Here is a 23,652-nt window from a genome sequence, read left to right on the forward strand (position 1 = left end):
CCTGTTTTATTAATAAAAAAAATTACTTAAATGTGAAAATACAAATAAATGTAGCTTTATGCCGTTGGTGCAATTCATAGATCTACTATTTTCACGGTTTTAGGCTTTTTTCATAGCATACTTTTCGGCTTGTTTTTGCATCAAAATTCTAAAAATGAAATTAAAATTCATTAAAATTATTAAGCTTCCAAATTTATTAATTTTTTCAATTATATTGTAGTATAAAATTTGCTATTCAAATTCATTCATAATCCAAATTTATAATAAAATAAAATTGAGATGAAATTTCCAGATGAAAAACTAATTATCAAAATATTCTGAATGGAGCTCTAAAAAATTGTGATTATACAAAAAAGTTAATTAACATCAGTTATATTCAATTGTTTTAAATATGAAGCAATAATCAAAATTCCAATAATATTAACCTATTATATTCATTTAATAATAATTAAAAAATAATTACAAAATTCTATACATATAATATATATATCCAAATTATTGAAGTAAATTAATGCATACACATAATGTATGTAAGCATTTAGGCTTCAGTCATTTGTTGCTAATGCTAACTGATTTTTATTTAAAAATATTCCACTAGTACATTCAGTTTCATGAAAAAACCTTCAGATGCCAAAATAAATTGAAATCATTTCAATAAAACATTCAACGCACTTTCATACACACATAACATAGTAAATTAGTTACATAAATATATAATATATATATACATATGTATCTAGTCCGTGCACATGTGAAGATACTGCGATGTAATATACAGACTGTCCTTAGACTTGGCTGGCTCGCTTTATAATGTTTTTGTGCAAATTTTTTACAACTTGGAAGTTAATTTCTGTTATTGAATTTGTTGAGGAGTGTATAGAGGAGTGTTGGGAATAATAAATTGCCTGTGAAAGTCACTCATAATATGCATGGAATCAATTAGACTGAAAGCGAAGAGTCATATTTTGACTGAAGTATTTTCTGAAGAAAGAATAAAAAAAATGTGTCAAAATGAAAGTTCTTCATATATAGAAAACTTAAAACGAAATTGCAGTAATAACTTCTTTAAATCTGATTCATTTTAAATTTAGTATTAATCATAAAGTTCAACATAATAAACCTAAACATACTAGACTAATTTCGCAAATTGAGACGCTTTTGTCACAGTTTAATCAATTTTTAATATCAAAATGTTCCATCGCTTTTGTGAAGGTTTGAAAAGATAATTAATTAATATTGGGAGAAGTTAATTTTTTGTTTGAGTGTCAGACCACAAATAAATAAGAAAATATCAAAGACAGTTAAAGTACACGAATTTTCAATCATTCAAATAAATCCAGTGTGGCTCACACAAAAATAAATCCAACAAAATCAATCCTCAAAAATCAATCAAACATATTCAAAGTTAAATAATTATTTTAATTGGAATATATTTTACTAGTTGGATTCTGGATTTGTCTCTTTACATCACGTCCGTAAGAATAGTTTAGAATATAAAACATTAGATTCCTCTGTACTGTTCTGAATAAATGATAACATGAATAGTGAGACATTTATTGTGGTCTTTGTTTAAATAACATTTAAAAATATCATTATTTGTTCACTATATACAATAATGAATTTATAATTAGTCCATTATCAGTTTATACATAAAAAGTCAATTTTGCAATAACAATAACAACAACATTATATTCATTGGTTCACCTAGTCGGAGCATAGCGTCCAAGAAAAGCCTTGTAATATTCGCTGTCCTATGTACCTATTTTTAACGTATTTCAGTACATCTTGCGTATGCTGGAACTTTAATGATAGATCCCACATATGTTTGCCTAGATTTACTTAGCCAAGAAGTTTCTCATAGATTCTACTACAAAACCGTTTTCCAAAAGTTATGATTCTCTCTCTTTTTTTGAGGTACCTAATGCAGCTCTTCTTTCAACTTTGTGTGAAGTTTTCATTTCATTAAAGTTCAATAGATTTTTATTCTGCAAAAACCGTAATAGATGATTCTGAGATACTTCTCGACAAATGTTATTTCACTAAAAAACTCATAAAATATGACTAGTTTAATGCATCTATTGAAGAATTGAAGACATGTGTACAACAATTTTTATGTCATGAGTTATCATACTAGCTCCTCAACATTCTCGAATATAACCACTTGGTTGACATCGGTTACAATTAGATGATGGCTATGTGTGAGTTTATTCTGGAAGAGACAGCTTTAGCATTTTCAGATATATATAAAATAATATTAATAAATTATATCATTATATTAAATTTTTTTTCCATCATATTTTAGATAAATATAATTTACAAGCAAATCAATACCACTGAAAGTAATTGTTTAAACCTTCGCTTTTAGTTTTCCAAATCTTGAATCTCATATATTTTTGCATGAGTTTAAAAATTTTTTATAGTGTAGATTTTTAATATTTTATTTACTTTGTTTTTTTTAAGTAAATAAATTTTATTTATTATTAATCGTTTAATAATGTTTTGCTAAGTTCATATTACTTAACTTTCATTCAAGGCCTCCTAAAGCAAATTCAGTGTAAGTTTCATTAGAATAAAAGATAATTATTCAAGAAATGTGAGTTTTATTAAAGCTATATTAAGAAATAATACTAAATTTAAAATAAATATATCTTCAAATAGTTTTCAAAGTCTGAGAAGATGTAGTACAATATAAAAAGGTAAAAATGTAAGGAAACAAAAAAGCAAAGTGATTACTATGCAAACTTCTATATCATTTCATATATCATTCGTACATATGTAGATAACCATAAAGACACGATTTTTCTAAATGCAATACGAATTACCCTTCTTTCAGTATACTTTCCTGCCTAGGGATTCTGTGACTATTGCCAATTTGTAAATTTGATGAAATGGTTTGAAGTAAAGATTATTCACCAATAGAGCAGTTATACAGCGATACCGAAGCTTTTCTGTGAAGTAGAATAGTTATTATTAATTATGAATACGAATATGAATTTGAACATTACCTAATCCAATGATAGATTGACACTTCTTCATTTTACATACAACAACTCTGCACTTAAATGCTGTGAGCTACTAATACTAGTTCCTTAATCAGAACTTTATATGTTAATGTTCATTGAGATAAATTCTATCTATAGTTAATTCCTTAAGAGCAAATAAAATCTTGCAATAGAATGATATGAATGTTGAACAAAAGATCGACTAAACAAAAGATCGACTACACAAAAGATCGATTGAACAAAAGATCTACTAAGCGGAAACTAAACTAATGATGTACAAAAATATTTGAATGTTAGAAATTATATTGAAGTAAGATTTGGAACAAAAGGTCGACCAAGCAGAGAGTGATTTAATGCTGCATTATATTATATTGATGTTACTAAGCAAAGGGAAGTTTTGACCCACATCGTATTTACTGCGTTTTATAATAACAATTATTCTATTGCAATTTCATAAAAATAATATCAAAACATAAAGAAAAATTTCAAATCACAAAAAAAAAAAAATTATCTGTATATATGAACATTTTCTGAGCTTTAAGTTTAATTTTTAAAAAATTCTATTTATTATTTAGTAGATAAAATTAAACATTTAAAGGCGATGCAAACGCCCACCTACAAAAGTCATAACAAATTTACTTTTCATATTTTTCACAAAAATGATTTTCTTTTAAAAAAAAAAACGTATTTCTTATATAATAAACTGAAAAAAAAAACATATTCCAACTTTTAAACATCCACCTATAAAAAATTAAATAAAAAAAATTCAAAGTCCATAAAAAGTTATTTAAGTTGATGTGAGTTTAACTTAATTAGACTTTTGCTTGAAAACTTAGAGTAGAAGTATTTATGAAATAAGAATTATTTTTTAATAAAATTAAATGAAGTCTGAGGGGACTTTTCAAGGTACCATGATACATTAGGACAATTGACATCCTTAGAGACTTCAAGATTGATCCGATCAAAAAATACATAAAGGATAGAGCCCTGAAATTATTTGCGAAAACTGAGAAACTTACCAATGCCGCGTTATCAAATCTCAGAATGGCTACAGGCTCCTCGGGAAGGTATGCAGATCTGAGGTCAATTATTGCTTAGTCTGATGAGATGATAAACAATAATCCAGTCAAGACGTAAAAAGGGGTTTTGAAGAAACCTCGCAGTTAATAGAGAGTAAAAGTGCTCAAGTACACTGACTCAACCCGCTTCAACATAGCAAAGTTAAAATCTATTTTTTTTTAATATCAGAAGTATATTTAGACTTGGAAAATATTTTATTTATTAAAAACTTTGTTTTCAATTTGTAATGAAAGTAAAATTAAGCATCAGTGTCAAGCTTAGAAGGAATTTACATTCAAGTACAAAAAAAATAATTTGCTTATAAATAAATAAAAGATACATTCTAAGTGGATTGTGCATTAAAAATCAAAAAGTAATAATTAAATTATTTTTTTCAGAAATAGGTATATACATATATGCATTTAATTTTGTAGCTAACATTATCAAAAGAAAAAAATCAAATATTAGATATAATATCTAATGCATGTTGACATTATGTGCGATATCATCACGTAGCTCCGAGATTTTGGTCATGAAATAACAAAATCCTTTTCCACTATTTCACTATTTTATTATTCCATTATGTTATTGTTTTCAATTTAGGCAGAAGAACAAATAACGTGATTACTTATTTCTAGTTATATTTGGTTAACTAACAGCGTACATCCGAAGCACTAAAGGTTCTAATTTCAGAACATTCAATGTATGGTAAAATCAAGCTCCGATTTCTGGACGTACTTATTCCAAAAGCTTTCAATTTTTTAATTTCCTCCAGACTGAAGTTAAAGTTTATTTTTTACACACTTTAACTTATTATTACCGACAAATACTTGATTTTTACAAAGCAAAAGTTTTTCTCCAATATTTTAAGGCTAAGGTATATTAACAGTATGTTAAAGGCATATTATGAAATATTAAATTAGTCACATATTACCAATCTATTTAGAAATTCACATATTAAACTAGATTTTAACTATATCTTTATAACACCAAACAATCATGACATTTATATTAATTTCGTATATACAAAAATTAGTGCCTTTATATAGCACACAGTTGCATTATATTAAAACTTTTATGTATTCGTATAGAATACTTAATTTCTTTTTGATGAATTATACTGAACTTTTTCTTAATATATTCGTATAGACTTATGATTTTATTTTTTCTTGAGTTTTAGAAAAAGTTTTATTTATTTTAATAATAGAAGTCTTAAAAGCAATAATGTTTAAGCCTCACGCTAATTTCACGGCCAATTTTCACATGCTTTTCATGCTTTTCTTTTTTTCCCCTTTTCCGGCTTTTTAAGCGCTGTTCCTTTGATTTATGGTTATTATAATACATATTTATAAATTAAGTCGACCACTGACTGCGTGTGCGCGTGGAGCTAAGGAGTTTTTTTTCTACAAATTGCATGTGAACTGCATTTATTGTAGTTAATTTCTATATATGATAATATTGATGTTTTTTTACTTTTTTGACATAATTTTTGACATACTATTGATAAAATTTGAATTTAACATTTTTTTTTCAAATAAAATAAAATCTTAAAATTTAAAAAAATTTTATATAGAAATTAACTAGAATTGACTGTTAGCTTTTGGCCGTTTTTTTTTAATTTCCGGAAGAGATGTTTTTTATGAAGTACATTTTCAGTGTTAACTGTGTTCTATTTCTGAACAGTAAAAACAAGTGCAGCAACAGTAACATGAATGTCAAAGGTTAGTAAATTGCACGTATGAGGGTTTTTAACAGCCACTGCTTGAAATACATTGCATGAATACATGCAAGTGCATATTGTGGTCTGCGTTGCACTATCGCAACACTTTTCAGATAAAAGCAGAAGTACTTCATAGTGGGTTTGTTAGAGAGTGTATGTGTTTCTATCTCATGAGATATTAACTAAGAAAATTTTAAAAACATATTGTGTTATATGTACAATGATTTTTGATTAAACCGATTCAGTTAATATTTGCTGCACTAATTAGAATAGCTTGCACTTTATTTATATTATTATCCTTTAGGTTCAAGACACCAAAGGAAGTTAGTAAAAAACACAAATATTGATATAACTTGAAACCATGCTTCTTAAATTTTTATAATTGGACGCACTTTGTCTAGTACCCTAAAACCAATTATTCTCAAAAGGTGTGTGTTTGACACATATAATGTCAAGCATACTGGATATTTGTATATTGTTTTAATTTGAGTTCTCACATAAAACAGACTCCATTTATTTATTTTAAATTTAACCACAAAAAGTAAAATGAAGCTCTATCAAATGTAGAAAAATGTATAAAAAAGTTTTTATTTATTCATTTCAGTCTTATGAAAATGCAGACATCTATTTTGTGTTAAAATATTCCGATTATAGCTTGAATAATACAATATATATTAATAAATTTATAATGTTAATTTTTTCTTAACTAGAGTGACGCGTCTTTATGACTTAAAGAAACTCTTTAAAAGTAAGACGTATTCGAATAGCAAAGAAATGACAAGAACAAAAATTTATTTAATTTATTGAAATTTGGCTGACCATATAAATTTATACTTTTATACATAATTTTTATGTATAAAAATAAATATGTAAAAATAAATTAGTATGAATAAATATTTTTGACTTAAAGGGGAACATTTCCACTTCACGTTCAACTAAAATAACAATATAAGCCATACAGTGCTATACGTGATTTGACTCGCATACAATGGTGACATGTTGCCAAGTATTTTAACTATCAACAATTTAATACTTCACATATTAAAATTTTTGATTCACATAACTTGTCAAATATATACTTTTTGCTGGACTTAAAGGAATTTTTGATGAAAATTAATTAGAAAAATATTACCACTTCAAAATAATCATCGTATAGTCATCACAATCTGTGATAAAGACTATTGTGTATTGTTTACACAATAGATCCAAATTATTTCTAAACTAGTCATAACCACATAAAAGAAATATAACAATTTTTATACCTGATAAACGAAGAATCGAAATTTAATAGTAAATCCATATTTCCATTTGCAATCGGCCAATGCGCTGTGTACTACGTGCCGGCTAAACTAAGATGCACCTCCTATTTAGTGTTAAAATTTTAAAAAAAGTCAAATACTTAGCATGTTAGACCCTGCAGTTGGTGTGCAGTTCTGGATAAGAGTTGTAATACTCCCTAACTATGCAGAATTCGGAAAATACTGTTAGCATGAGAAAAAAATTTAGCACATGCTTTATGGATGTTTTAAATTTAATGATACTTTCTTCATCCATTAATCGCCATACTAATAATATTGTTTGCAAAAGTGCTCCCGAACTCAAAGTAATGGGTTATTGTGCAGAGCACTCATACCAATACATATAGCCGGGTTCTTGACACAATTCCAATAAGACATAAGATATTAGACTATATTTATTATTTAAAATCTACTTCAATTGAATCGGTTTGCACCTAGCTGTGGTTTAGTGGACTATGGTGTAAATGTATCGGTTACTTTTACAACGTACTATGTGTGAGGTAAACGTCTAAACGATTAGTGGAGCATGCCGGTTGTTTATAAGCCACATTAAGGAAAGGTGTTATGTTGCTTTTCTCATTTTGACGAGACGGCAATTAAAGCTCTTCAATCATACATTATAAAATCAGAGCTCGTCGATAAGTGTAGAGATGAAATCGGTGGGCTAAATTATATTCCGGACATCAATTTTAATGGGCTCATGATCTTTGAAACAATGAAGCAATGGAAAAGCAAATAGTTTAGCATCAGATTTTTTAACTAGCTAATAATAAATATATCACATATTAATTAAACATAATATTTTATTATTTAGCATTAAATTTTTACCTATTTTTGAAATAAGTTCTTATTTCATTATGTTTTATATCATTATATTTTATTTTATTTTAATTTATTTTATTATATTTTCTTATATTCTATTGTATTTTATTTTTTTCTTTTATATTACTTTTTTATTTTACTTTACTTCAATTTCGTTTGTTCTATTTTGTTTTATTTTTTTTTTGAAATTATTTTATTTTATTTTTTTTTATTATATTTTATTTTATTTTATTTTATTTTATTATATTTTCTTATATTTTATTTTATTATATTTTACTTTATTTTATTTTAGTTTATTTTATTATATTTTCTTATATATTATCTTATATATTATTTTATTTTGTTTTATTTTATTTTATTATAATTTCTTAAATTTTATTTTATTTTATTTAATTTTATTTGATTTTATTTCCTTGTATTACTTTTTTATTTTGTTTTATTTTAATTTCTTTTATTTTATTTTATTTCTTTTATTTTACTATATTGCCAAATTTACTATAGCCTCATGTAATGTAATATATATCGCATTTATTGCCTTATTGATATTTATGTTTTTTGTCATTAAATTTATTTATATACATATTTATCTTTATATTTATATTTGTGTAGTTATAACAAGCACCATGTGATTCATTTATATGTCGCAAGCCACTAAACTTATGTGTTAAAGTTCAGCTTCAAGTTAAATTATGGCATATATCACCTTAATTACCTTTGACATCAATACGCAGTTGATGATGTTTTAATTAAAATGTGGCATGATGTCAGCCTGAAATAAAGTTATATGAATATTTATATCCGCAATACATAAAAAACAGCTAAATTGATGTGACATTAACATGAAAGGTCAAAGGAATACCAAGCCCACTAAAGTTGGTTTATAGTAAAAGGTTTACATTAAAAGAGTTATTTTAAAATCGCTGCTTTTCTAAAATGTGAAAGCAATAAAATGTCAATTATTATCGATTATTATCGATTTTGTTCAGTTAGTGTCATAAAAAAAATACTTTATGGACTTTAAAAATTTCAATAAAAACTCTAGTGTTATCAACATCTTTTATAACCTTCTGATGTTAGGAAATCCCAACGGGAACAGTGCTGAGCTTCATTCATTTGGTTATGTTTAGTTACTAGCACAAAAGAACTACCATAGTGTCAGAGATCTGCTCTGTTGGGAGTGACAGTATTTTAAATCATTTTAAACTATAGTTTTCATTAAACCTTGGCCTTAAAAACAATCGTCCAGTTACGAGTATATTCTATACTGTTTCGCACACAAATGAAATTAAGTATAATAATAAAAAAATTTAATTTATGTATGTATAGTTATAATTTTCTGTCTTATATATATATTTGAATATGTCTTTAAATAAATTATAATTAATTTAAAAAATTTTTTTATCTTTGCAGCAAAAATTTTATTTTTCTATATAATATTTTATGCGGTGTTAACTGGATTCTTTGCTGCCATGTTAGCTGTATTTTATCAAACATTAGAAGTCGATAAACCAAAATGGACCCTTGATAATGGGATGATAGGTTCAAATCCAGGTAAGCTAAGGATAATACATAAAAATAATTGATCACGGTTCATTAGAGTTAATTAAAAGCTCCAAAAGTGGCAAAAGTTTATACAAAACAATACTCATGCTTTTGCTGATTTACTAAGAATGCAAAATAAAGTACTGATTTCATAAATCCAAGTAAAATCGAATTTAATACAATATTTATAGGTTAGTTTTTGTTGTAATTATAATATAACAACGCACACCCATAAATCAAAATTAAGTTTATGACATGTTTGTCTTCCAATATTCTCTATTATGGACTTGTTTATGTACTTACACTAAACCTTAATAAAATTGAGCTCATTTTTTGTTAATTAATAAAATTTGCTACACACCTTAAATGTTCTTATATAGATTTTGTTTGGGTCAATGACAGTCAAAACAACAGCAACAGCGACGGTAATAGCATTTTGAAAGTCGTAAAAGGAGCCTAACAACGAGTACTCATACGCAGCGTAGACCAAAAATGAAACATAAAACCATGATTGCCAGGACTTCAGTGAGAACACCACAAAAAATTAGTCAAGAAGTTGTATTAGAAAACTATAGAATAGTTGAAGAATTCATGTGGTAGAATTTTATGAGTATATTTATGTAAGAATCAGATATGAGTCCTGCAGTTTAGTAGATTTTGGGTTTGGTTTGGGTCATAATCATATTTCATAAATATATAAGATTAATGTTTAACTACACTTAAGTATTGACTTCCAATAGTAAAATAAAATAGATTTATTTCTTAGTCTTGTTTTTGTTGTTAATTTGTATTTTTATTGAATAAATCTCTACAATAGTTTGCAGTATTTTCACAATATTTATATATTATTATATTATATACTTTGAATATTTAATTGGTTTTGATAATATCAAATCACACTATTATATCCACTTTTATTAATTTTTTTATTTATATTACACATAAGTTTCTTCACAACTCTTTTGTGTGTTTTTATTTTCAAATGGTAAAGTTTGTTATAAATTTAATTTACTAAGTCAATCTCTTTTAAAATTAATATTTTAATGTTTTATAACATGCAAGCCTCACACGACCTACACACCTTTTACATAAACTATATTCCCGCATATGCAAATAATAATTTTAATTGCCATAAAATACGCAAATCAATGGGTATAATGGACAATCTGTAGTAGAAATAGGAATAAAAGGTAGACCTGCTGCCGTTAGAGACAAGCCCATTCGATCATATCTTACACATTTATAAATGCAAAGTACTTTTATGAATAAAATAATTTGTATTTTATTTTGTGGAATTTCCTATTGGAAGCCAAATAAGGATGTACATTAAAAGAATTTTTTAAAGAGAATGAAGATGAATACTACTACTTACTTACTTACTTAGTTGGCCATTACAGACGTGTGTCGTCCTTGGCCGCGTCGAGTTGCCTCCGCAAGTCAGCCCGATTAGTTGCTTTCTGACGACAGTTGGTAGTACCGAGCGCCCCCAAATCGTTGGTCACCTGGTCCTTCCACCGAAGATGCGGACGTCCTCTACCGCGTTTTCCACCTGCGGGTACCGAATCAAATACCTTTCTAGTCGGAGCACTTTCTTCCATTCGCACGACATCACCAAGCCAGCGTAGCCGCTGAATTTTTATGCGCTTAACTATGTCAATGTTGCGGTATAGCTCATGCAGCTCATCGTTCCATCTAATTCGATACTCGTCGCCAACGCGTAAGGGACCATAGATCTTCCGAAGAATTTTTCTCTCGAATGCTCCTAACGCCTTCTCATCACTGTTGGTAATTGTCCAAGCTTCTGCACCATACAGCAGACCAGGCATGATAAGGGATTTATAGAGCGTGATTTTTGTTTGTCGGAGAGAGGGCTTTATTTCTCAATTGCTTACTTAGCCCGAAGTAACATTTGTTGGCAAGAGTAATTCTTCGTTGAATCTCTAGGCTGACGTTATTTTTGGTGTTTAAGCTGGTTTCTAAATAAACAAAGTCTTTCACAACTTCGAATTTATAATTGTCAACAGTGACGTAGGTCCCAAGACGCTCAGGAGATTTGTTTGTTGACAGACAGTACTTTGTTTCTTCATTTTACTTAATGAAGATGAATACTCTTCAATAAAAGATGTATCCTAAATCAATATTGAAGGTAAAGTAAAATAGGTTCCAGTAACAATGTCTTTAATATAATAGTTAAAATAATATTTTATTTATTCTATCTTTCTATGAAAAATAATCGATTATCTACTACCAATCAGTATTTCAGATATATTTCAAAAATATAATTTAATAAATTTATTGACTGTGGTTCTTACTTTATTTTTAAGATATGTAATTAACATATAAATTAATTGACGATATTATAATCAATTAAATTTTGAAAACGAAAAATATTTATAATCTTTGGCTATCCGAAACATTTTTTAATCAATAATGACTAAAACGGAGCTAAAACACAATTAGCTCTGATTATATTGTATATAGTAAAGGCTATCTAATCAGTTTATCATTAAAGTTAAATTAATTAGTACCGTAAGAGTTGATGTTCTTATGTAATCAATTTTAAAGTCCACAGCAGAGAAGCAAATGATAGACGCTATACCTAACAAAAAACCAAGAATACTAACTTAAAACTAAACTTTACTTAATGATAACAAATTATAATAAAATTAATGTTTCATATTTAAAAAAAATAAAAACTTTATTTGAATTTTGAAACACTTTTTTATGCAAATAAACTACAATAGATTTCTCATAATAGAAAGGTATTAGAAATAACTCAGCGATGTATATATATCATCAATAGTTATATATAAATAATACTGTTGGTTCCTAACTATACTATTCAAAGCATGGAATTATTCAAAATTCCATCCAATCTAATTATGAAGAAGAACAAGAATGTTTGAATTCAAAACGCTTTTAGCAATAATAAAACTGTTATTGAATTACTTCATTACTTCAAGCACTTCTTTGGACCAAATAGTGCTTATCCATACTTGTAGAAAAAGATGCAGAAAGTAAATAAATTAACTTGACTCGAGTTTCTTAAGAATACCGTATTTGCATATATAGTTTCATGGAGATATTACTGATATCCACAAAGCTTTCGAGTAATATAATTTGTTTTGAGCACTACTCTCATACAGCTAGTAGACTAGTATGGTTAAATAATTACAAAGAAATACATCTTACCAAGTAGATAAAAAATGTGTATAGTTCATAAGATATGAGGGTGATATGACCGAATGCCTTTTACACAAACCATTTTTGAAATTACGTCTCAATAAATTCTTATGTTCATAATAATTTATAAATATATATGTAATATATTTCTTATTTCAGGTCTTGGATTCCGACCAATGCCACCAGAGGCAAACGTTGAAAGTACCTTGATTTGGTATGAATCTTCAAAGCCTGACAACTATAAATATTGGGTTGAGGAAACCGCACGATTCTTAAAATGTAAGACTTACATATAATATAAAAAACATTAAATTTTAATAAATATATTAATTATATCAATACTATATTTATTGTATTCGAATATATTAAAAAAATATTGAATAACGTATTTAATGAAATTACTCTTGCCTATTATTTTACAAATAGATATAAGACAATTCAGTTTTTATATAGCAGAAGACTTATTTAGTCATCTGATATGCTCATAAATATATATGTATTATTTATAAAAAGTTTCTTATATTAATTGTGCGATTAATATTGTGTCTGCATATTTCTATAATACATAAAACAACATCGTTGTTCTTGCAAATTTGTTTTTTTTTGTGTGTACATAGTTTTAATAAAAACGTTAACAATAAAAACGTGTAATTAAAAGCTGCATATATATTGTTTATGTTATTAATAGTAAGCTTTATCAAGTTTCATATTTTATTTATAAGCTTTTAAAGTATTTTTAAATATTGTAGTGCAATATATAAATATATATATTGAGTATGAAAATTATAAATATATAATTTATAATAATGTAATATAATTAAAAATTATATTACTTAAATTACTTAAATTAGGTATATGCGTTGATAGATAATAGATAATTAATGATAGATAATTAATTTCAATATATTTATTTATTTATCACAACCATTATTATTATAAATACATTATATATCATATTATTAATTATTTTAAGATTAAGTTTGTATATATTTATTATTTTTAAATTTTTATCACAATAGCATATTTTTTTGATACATATTGCAGGCAGTCATCATGTTTATTTTGTTTATCGTGTGCGCACAAATACATTTAATTATAATTTAATTATAAAATAATAAAATATTATTTCATTTTATGAAATAATCTATATCCGTACTTCGTTGTTAATTTATTTTGAGGAAATAATATTAACAATGCGAATTTTTTTTAACTAAAACCACTAAATGTTTAATATATTATTGAATTTTTTACACTTTTTTATTAAAAGAACGTGTTTTATATGAAATTAAGAAGTTTTTATTTTTAACCAAAATATTAATAACATGCCTTATATTATATTTATTGTTTTCACTGATTTTTATTATAATTTTTTCGAATAAAAAATAAAAATAATTTAAAAAACCAAAGTATATTTCGAAAGAGCACTGGTAAAAAATATTTGGCTATATTCGAAAGAGCTATATGGTCAGTCAATTAATTCAATTAAGCAAAATTAAATCTTGTTGTTCTAATTCATTATCATTTGAAAATACTTTCATTAGCAAAATAGTTTTCTTTTATCATAATTGACATTATAAATAAATTTTGATGTGAAAAAAAACATTTCTATAATTTTTTTGGATTTGTAAAAATCCTCTATTACTAATTCACTACTATTTAAAAATCCTTTCTCTAGTAAAATAGAGAAAGTCTCATCATAATTGACCTTAAAAATTATTTTCGATGTGAAACGAAAACATTTTTATAAATTTTTTTGGATTTTTGTAATAATCTCGTTATATTACAAATAAAATATAAACATATATTGGTCTCGTCCATGTGACTCGTGGAGTAACATTCTATAAATAACAATAGAACAAATAATGCCTCTACAAATAGTATAGTATTGAAATTTAACAATTAAAAATAAAAATATAAAAGAAAAAAGTGCAAACATAAAAAGTAAAGTACGGCTTTGGATCAGTTGGTTAAGGTGCGCTGATTCTGAGCTTCACATTTGGCAGGACACGAGTTCGATTCCTGGTACTTGCAGTTTCAAAACAAATTATTTACGAATAATTAAATACACGAATTATTTCCAAGACCACAAATGATGGATATTTGAAAATCTCGAAACAGCTATATTGTCAGACAAAAATTAAAATAATATAAAATAAATTTTTGTTGTTGTAGTTCACTACGGTTCCAAAAACCTCCTCATATATTTTTATATATATAGAGATAATTAGAAAATTATGTTTATCTTACTTTTTTTTGTATTTATTTTCAATATATAATTTTGCAATAAAATCATCTCTAATGTATGTTATGAAACATCATATATCATTGTATTTCCATACTTCACTAAAACTGACAGTAGAGTGAATTTACACTTATTTCGAATTAATATGTGTACCCATATATTGATTTTCGTACTATCACAGCGAACCATTATTTGTGCTCAAGTGGAATTTGGTATGCAAGGCCGTTACTCCTACCTAACCTATATATTGATTAAATGATATTGATTTTTAAATATTTGTATTTTGTACTTTTTTTTTAATATAACGAAGTGTGTGTTCATTTGATGTCTATATAAGAATATACCAAATTATAATGTTTTATCTTTTATATATTTGATATTTAATTATTCATATTTGTATTTTGAAAAATATGATGTCTAAAAGTTTTTTAATTTTTTTTAAAATATGTTTTGACAATTTTTTCTATAATTTTTTCACAATTTCTAGCCGTGCAAAGTAAGTTTTTTGGTAAAATTAAGTCTATTATTTTAGACAATAGACAAAGTACAGCTAAAACTTCAGCTCTTTAATTTTTTTAAAATTGAAATTTATTAAACATTTTTTATTACATCTTAAATCATTATAAATTTTTTAATTTTTTTTATTTGCTGTTATCATTTAAAAGCCTTCATATACTTAATAAACTAAATATTTCATTGTTTCGATATTTCATTATTTGCATTTAATTATTTTGTAATGAAGTTTCGTATCTTAAAATTTAAATAAGTAAAAAAACTGGTTATATTAACTAAAGTAATGCAAAAATTGTACTAATAATATGAATTATATTATATTATCATATATATTATATTATTCATATGTATGGTATATTATATTATAAATATTTTTTTCGTACTCACTTAACTTTATTGAGATATACACTATATGTCTATGATAAGATAAATTATAGTGAGAGATCATCACCATGGAGATCAAATTTATGTCTTATCGTATTCTATTTTACTTGACTAGATTCTTTTAAGTTATTTTAGTTTAGAGTTTCATTCCTCAGGGATCGAAGACCTTGTACCATCATCTTCGTTTTTGTTATAATTCCGTAGGTAGCAGTCAAAGTCAAAACCTGTAGATTGTTTACTGTATCAAAAAGATCGGCATATATTTTTTATTTATTAACCCAATTTAATCAAATGAATATTGTTTTACCAGGCCAAAGAAAAAAATGTAAGGAAAACTATTATTGTCAATTCTCATATATCAACTCTCATATAATTGATACAATCTAGAAATAGTTCATATCGTGTAGAAATAGTCTATTTGAAGGCAGTTGTATTTTATTTATTTAAAAATAATAAAATAAATTAATCTCATTGAAAATACAATTATACATAAAAACAAAACCAACTATACATAATTCTTAATTCACCACTAATCCACTAAGAGTATATATATAATATAAAACATATATTATGCTATATTTTACTAACATATTTATAAGACATAATCAAATTTTTCTTCATTTATTTGAACATCTACGATTATTCACGGAATATTAATGGTTAATGTTTTCTGATCGCAAAACAAGCAGTCTGTGTCATGTCCCCTTTGATATTAAGCAAAGGGGAATTTCCTGGGAGAGTTTCGAAAGTACCTAAGCTTTTCATTAAAATAAGAATTAATACCTTTAGTTCAAATAGATGAAAGAAACGACTGCTTGAAACGAATTATTGCTAAATATTATTTATAATAATAATTTAATTGATTAAGCTACCAGCTTTTGTAATATTTTATTACCCGATTATTGTTAATAGTTTATTAATATATTTTTAATATAATATTAGAATCAATCCAGTAGTAGTATTTTTAAGCAATAATAAAGTAATTATCGCAAATATTTTATTTTTTTTTAAATAATTATAATTTATATAATTATTTACTAATCTATCACATTACCTTTTCGTAGCTTACGATGATTTACCCAAAAAGAATCATGTGAACTGTTCATTCGAAAACTTGCCACCAGAGGGCAAAGTCTGCGGTATTGAAACACATTCCTTTGCACCATGTACCGAGGAACAGAATTTCGGCTACCATGTTGCTAGACCATGCATTTTCTTAAAATTAAATAAGGTAAATTATATATTTTAATATAAAATAACTAATAAATAGTATTATTAAATATTTATTGTCTTACTTTACAGATCTATAACTGGGTTCCAGAAATTTATAATGATTCTAAAGGTTTGCCAGCAGAAATGCCTACTGACCTAAAGCAACACATCAAGGAAAAGCAAAGCTTGCGACCAAATGAGGTGAGTTTTTCATATAAATTAACCACACAACATCCTGCATTAAACCGGTTTTATGATGATTAGAATGCTTTATCAAGCAGAACTAAAGTAGATGCCATGTTAGACAATGCTTATCGACAATCATAAAGAAATTACACAATAAACTTTTGTCTAGTAGCAAACATAATTTTAATTTTTGTGGAGAATGCAGTTATGATATTGTATTTCTCGTTAATATTGCTCCTTGTACAATAGTTTTTAATTATTTTTTTCCTTCCCATTTGTTGTTCGAGACGTGCTTTGCTTAAATCACATAAGATACAATAAAATATCATAAATATGCAATTTTGTTTTCTTTTTAGACTGGTGTTGTCTGGGTTTCTTGTGAAGGTGAAAATCCAGCTGATATTGAAAATATTAAGTCACGTGATTATTATCCACGCATGGGTTTCCCACATTTCTACTTCCCATTCAAAAATATTGAAGGATATGTACCACCAATTGTTGCTGTACAATTTACCGTAGAAAGTAAGTATATAATTTTTTAAATTTATATATTTATGAATGTGATATAGTAGTTTTGCATATAGTAAATGCGACAATATGTGTTTAATATATGATATAGTAACAATATATTCTAAATGATTCAAAAAACTATTTTTTTTTATTGTTAATTTTTTTGTCGAAAGTGACGCGTCTTATGACGAAAAGAAATTATTTAAAAGTCAGTATGGTTCGAATAGAAATGAAACGACAACCAGAAAAATTTTAGTTTATTTAATTAATTTCTTTTATTATACATTTTAAGTTTAAATTTTTGTTTTTCTATTTGAATTATGAATACTAAAATAAAATTGCAAATTAAACAATTGCTTTAATATAATTAATTTAATTTCTGAATTCAAAAAACGACAGCAAAAAAATGTTTCTTTAAAGTGCAGTGTTAAATTAATTATCATTATCTTTTGACTCAACACCTAATAAACCAAATGACTTTGTTTACAATTTTTATCTAGTCCTCGCTTTACTTCGCCAATGTTTTAGTACAATGTCCACTTCAATAAAATCCATTGCTCTAAGTAGTTTATAGTCTAAAATAATTTTCAACGTTCGCTGTCTAAACCATGTTAACAGCTAAACTTTGATGATATAAAAATCTTGACAAATATATTTTTAAAATTTATTGATTAACCTTTTCAGTTTGATAATAATGATTTTTCTGTATTTTATTTAAAGGTCAAGAGCTTAAATCCTTCTTGGTAAATTTAAAAAATAAATTTTTATATTCATTTATTGGCAATTTGCTAAAATTGTGTAAGAAAAGAATTGTAATTTATGCAGTAAAATATTATACTTTCTCTCCATGCGAAATATCTCCCCTGCATTATTTTAGGTATTCTTAGCAGAAATTTTGACCTTTCCAAAAATGTCCACAATTAGTAACAAGCCATGAACTTCAATGTAACACAAAGTCAATGAAAATTTCAAATACAAAAGTAAAGAGTGTTAGTAATATTTTATATTATTAATATAAAAATATATATTTTTTTAATTATTTTTGATTCATTTATAAATGCATTAACAATTAATATGTAATTGGGTATTGATAGTAATGTCTCTCTAACAAAATTAAAGGCCATCAATGAAGTTATTTACTTTTAAATTAAGTTCAATCGCTGGTATTTAAATGGAACTTTTTTAAATTTTTCATACTTATTGTATTACGATGCTTTAGAGACAACTAACTTAAAACTATCCCTAACAAACTGATGTCGGGTTTAGGTCTGATACAGCACACTTCTTCAGCCGTTAATGTCAGTGTGCTTATTCTCCAATTTCGTACATTAAGCACAGTTGGTACATTCTGAACCAAACACTCTACCAGAGACACGGCCTTCTCTTCTACTATATCTTTCACTTCCCACTAACGCTTTAAACGCCTTTTTCGTTGAAACCTTGTATTTCGTTCTCACGATATGACTAAGTCGGCTAAACCGGTGGAAGTAAATTCACCAACAATTTCAATTTTCATTCAGAAGTTTTTGTCGCCACCAACTTGTAGAGTATTAAATATTCTAAGAAAAACTATTCTACTTCATCATACTTTGGTAGCATTCATTTTTCTGCACCATCAGATGATAGCATAAACGACGAGAAAGAGCTCTATATCCTAATGGCCTATTGAAATCTATTAACCCTATAAGGACATCTTTTAACAAATTTTTAATAATTGAATTGAATTATTTAATTTATGATACTAAAAAAAAAGTGTTTTCCAAAAAAATTTAAAACATTGAGTTTAAAAAATCAATACATATTTAATATAAATAAATTTTTCGTCATTATTATTAACAAATCTCTCTACGTGTTGATCCTAGCAGAATTATATGTTTATATATATATATATATACCAAGTATATCTGTCTCTCACATTTACTTCTATAAATAAAATAATATGCCCAATCTATTTCAGTTAAAGTAACTTAAACTGATTCAGAAGTATGACGTCATTGCGAATTGGGTTGCGTATTTCAATTATACAACACTCACAGGTCAAATATTTTAACAAGAATTTTTTTTTAAGTTCGTTACATACTACCATATATGTTAGCTTCAAAATATATCAAGCACTATATTAGAGTCAGTGACGACTAGTCTTATAAATGTTTTATAGATATCATATAACTTGTGGTTGCAAAACAATATGTTAATAATTGAAATTGCAAGAAATTGTATAATTTAATATATTAAATGTAGAGATGTCCTTAGGGATGACATAATTCAAATATCTTTTCAGGACATCTTATAATACTGAATCCGTATGAATGCACTTTAATGACTCATCCGCACATATGTTAGCTGGCAATAACTTGACCATGATTTGACCGATGCTTGTTTTCAAACATCGTGAGGTTTTGGGTTTGTATACATAAGCGCGATCATTTGCGTGACTTCACAAAATAAAACGTCCTATAGCCTACTGACAACAAATCCAATGATTTAGGTGGCCAACACTAAAATGATCTTCTGACAAAATGTTTACTTCAAAGTCACTCTTTCTATACGTCAAGTGCTTGTTAAACGATCCATTTTGTAAGATATCTAATATTAAATTAAACACATACTATTTTGGATAGTAGTTACATATGTTATGTGTCACTAAAATAGTACTGCCAAATCAAGACTAGGAAAGAATCATCTTTTTTATTCTCATATTTGTGTGTTCTTGAAAGTAGTATTCCAAACTTCTAAATACTTGTCAGAAGTTCAACGTATTTAAACCCTTGTACATATTGGAGTTGTATTACTTCAATTCATTTCAATTTTTAAAAAGTCTGATACGGAACATGTTTTTAATGTCAGACGATATAATCTTGCTTTTATTCGCCCGAATATCGTGTAACTTTGACAGTACATCAGTTAAGCATCCACCTTACCGAAGTACGTAATTGCCTATAAAAAGACCTTACTTTCTTTCTGTCTACTGTTAAACTCTCTTTTTATAACGTCAAAAAATTACTGGATTGCACTGGACAAATATATATCATTCATAGTATTCGCAGTTACGTCAAATCGTGTGGTGATAATTCTATTATTATATTAATCCTCAGTTAATTATGCTTAATCCATTTTGCTCTTTAAGTTACCAACGATTTTGTATACACATATTGTATATTTAGCATCCACATGTATATATGTATTTATTTTTAATTGTATTTATTTATATGTTTTGTCCATTTCTTCCTTAAAGCTCTACTATTATTAATCAAAGTTTAGACATTGGAACTGTTAGTTTCCATTGTTGGCAGTAAATTTCTTGAATACCTTGTTGAATGCATTTGTTACGGCCATTGGCGTTATTTAGCAACAGTTTTGAACAATTTTCAAAGCAGCTTATAGCGGTTCCTTAAAGTTTTATAATGTGACGGAATAGTGCAGCTTAACTTGATATTAAATCAAGTTTTTCATTATACACGCCATCGTCAATGAACTACTTTTCTCATCAGAACACTCGTTTATACTTCAAGTCAACCTGACGGTTGGGCCAACAGTCACTTCGTTGTTGGAGTTATTAATATTCGAAATACTGCAATACGTTAAGAGCATTAAAACTAGGAAACTTGCAATAGTTTGAGCTTGAAAACTTTGAAGTTTTCTCTCTAATGTAATAGGAAACTTTAATGCGATCTGAAGTAATAATTTTAGTTCAACTTTAAAGTCGATTATAAGATAAATTAGACCTAAGAACTGTCTTTAAAAATTAGGAAACAATAGATACTTCTATATCATCAAGTTAAGAATATAATTGTTAATCTTTTTTTGCTTCATCCCTTCTTCAAATCCGTTTTAATATTATCTTTATAACTCCTTCTGGTATGAAGAATAATAGTTGACTATGGAGAAATTGGATGTGTGAAACGTCATGTGGTGCATTTATAATTGCATGAGAAATGCTTGCTTAACACTCCGTTGGGCGCATGTTTTTACACTTACATACGGGACTCATGAGTCTGACCAGATCCACATACAATTTGTATGAAAACTGATAAAATTTTTTACATTTTTCACTTTTTGTTGGTATTTTTTTGTTAAAACTGGCATTTCAGGATATCAAAAGGCTTGTCATTTCAGGATATTGATAACAAACAAAAAAATGATGAGAATCAAATAATAATTACAAAATTACACCCAAGTAACTGCCAAATTCATGCTTTTTACATTGACTGTGGTATGCTAATATATTTATATATTTTTGTGATGTACTCAACATTATGCAAGCTATCTAGTTCAAGACACCATTATCCCACCATTAGCTGACGAACAAGGTAGATTACTATCAACTGACGAGGAACAGCTATCTCACTGGAAACACTTTTTTTAAAAAAAATGTTTTTGGTCATGTTTTTTAATAAGAAATTTTTTTTAAGATAACAAGATGATTACCATATGATTATCGTTTCACGTCCACTACATTCTTAGCTTGCCCTCGATACATACTATTGCTGTCATATACGATATATCTACAAACAAAAATAATGTTTTTGAAATGGTAGTAATAAGCATAATAATTAATTATGACATTCCCGAAAGAATTGAATTCAACCCACAATGAAACTCAAAAATGTTGCTACATCTTCAGCATGGAGCAAAAAAAGCTTATAAGAATAGGAGTGGGAGATGTACAAGAGTGAAAAAATGTTACCAAAAGCTCAGGTAAAGGCTTTACCATATATGTAATGGTTCGATATAAATGGATTAGAACCTAGGCTATGCAGAATAGATCTAATAAGATCGCGGTGTGATCTGGCTTATTATAATAATCATAAAGATGTGTTCTGTTATATCAGTTTACTGTTATAGGCTGAAAGTTTTCGGCAGTAATCGGCATCAGAAATAACTTTGGCATTGGAGTATTTGTTGAATTCTTTAATGTGAGATGATACAAATTTAAATATTTAACAGTGTGTAGAGACAGAACCGGTAGATATTCCTATTTGCATGTCCACTTGTGTGTGACACGATTAATGCAAATTTTTAGAGAACGGCTGGTTGTGCTCTTTTGCAAGAAATAGGTATATCCGAATTCGACAAATTTGGATGTGGTTCCTAATAGTAACACTCACCTTTATTATTTTTAACCGTAAATATTTTGAATTTTAATTAACATATACATTATTTTGATTTTTTATATATACGAGTATTAGATATAAAATATTACAAATATTATAATTTATTCTCTATTTATTGCAGCCGGCGTCTTAATCAATATTGAATGCAAAGCCTGGGCACGTAACATTCACCACGATCGTTCCGAAAGGAGAGGATCCGTCCACTTTGAATTGATGGTTGATTAAGAAATATCATCAGATATGGATTATCAGAACACAAATACAACAACAGTTAATGCAAAACAGTAAGAAACAAAGCAGATATTAGAAACAAAAAATCTTAAAAGGATTCTCAGCAACAGCAACAAAAACAAATTCACAAAGCATAAATAAACAGCAAATAATAAAAAGTTAATAATAAAATTAAATGATATATGGTAGATTAAAAAAAATTATTTAAAAGTGGAGAAGAGGAAGCAGTTAGGAATAAATAAAAAACAATGAAATTTAAGAAAAAAAAACTATATATATAAAAATATAAAAAGCAGCAGTAGCAGAACATAAAAAATTTATATAAAAATTAGCATTTTAATATAAAATTAAAATTTTCTTATTTCAAATATTTTCAGCAATAATAAAATATTTAAATAGCAAAAACTCATTTATTTTGCATATAGCAAAGTGTCAAGCATAAAATTTGTTTTAAATAAAAAAAACATTATGTTATTTAAATTTGTAATGTGAAATGGAATATTAAATAAATTGTTAAAGCGTTAAGTACTTAAGTACTAAAAATGTAATGAAAATAAAAAACACTGCAGTAGAATATATAAATAATAATGGCGATTTTTTTTTGGTTTGTATTTTATAATAATTTTAATAATAC

At 26.5% G+C, this 23,652-nt stretch overlaps 1 protein-coding gene across 2 annotated transcripts in view; it reads left to right on the forward strand.

Moving 5' to 3' along the window:
• The window catches only part of LOC119688652 (sodium/potassium-transporting ATPase subunit beta-2), a 49,855-nt gene extending 26,780 nt beyond the window's left edge, over nt 1-23,075 (forward strand). The window contains exons 1-7 of one of the 2 annotated variants that reach the window (XM_038103322.1): nt 5,620-5,782; nt 9,312-9,452; nt 12,786-12,905; nt 16,830-16,996; nt 17,068-17,178; nt 17,520-17,685; nt 22,909-23,075. In XM_038103322.1, coding sequence (XP_037959250.1) covers nt 5,692-5,782; nt 9,312-9,452; nt 12,786-12,905; nt 16,830-16,996; nt 17,068-17,178; nt 17,520-17,685; nt 22,909-23,012 — 900 coding nt within the window. In that variant the 5' untranslated portion in view covers nt 5,620-5,691 and the 3' untranslated portion in view covers nt 23,013-23,075. Of the gene's footprint in view, nt 1-5,619; nt 5,783-9,311; nt 9,453-12,785; nt 12,906-16,829; nt 16,997-17,067; nt 17,179-17,519; nt 17,686-22,908 lie in introns of those variants that run through there. The other variant, XM_038103321.1, reaches the window with a different exon arrangement.
• The last annotated feature ends 577 nt before the right edge of the window (nt 23,076-23,652 follow it).

This window comes from Teleopsis dalmanni, chromosome X (assembly GCF_002237135.1).
Source record: "Teleopsis dalmanni isolate 2A chromosome X, ASM223713v2, whole genome shotgun sequence".
Classification (NCBI taxonomy): Eukaryota; Metazoa; Arthropoda; class Insecta; order Diptera; family Diopsidae; genus Teleopsis; species Teleopsis dalmanni.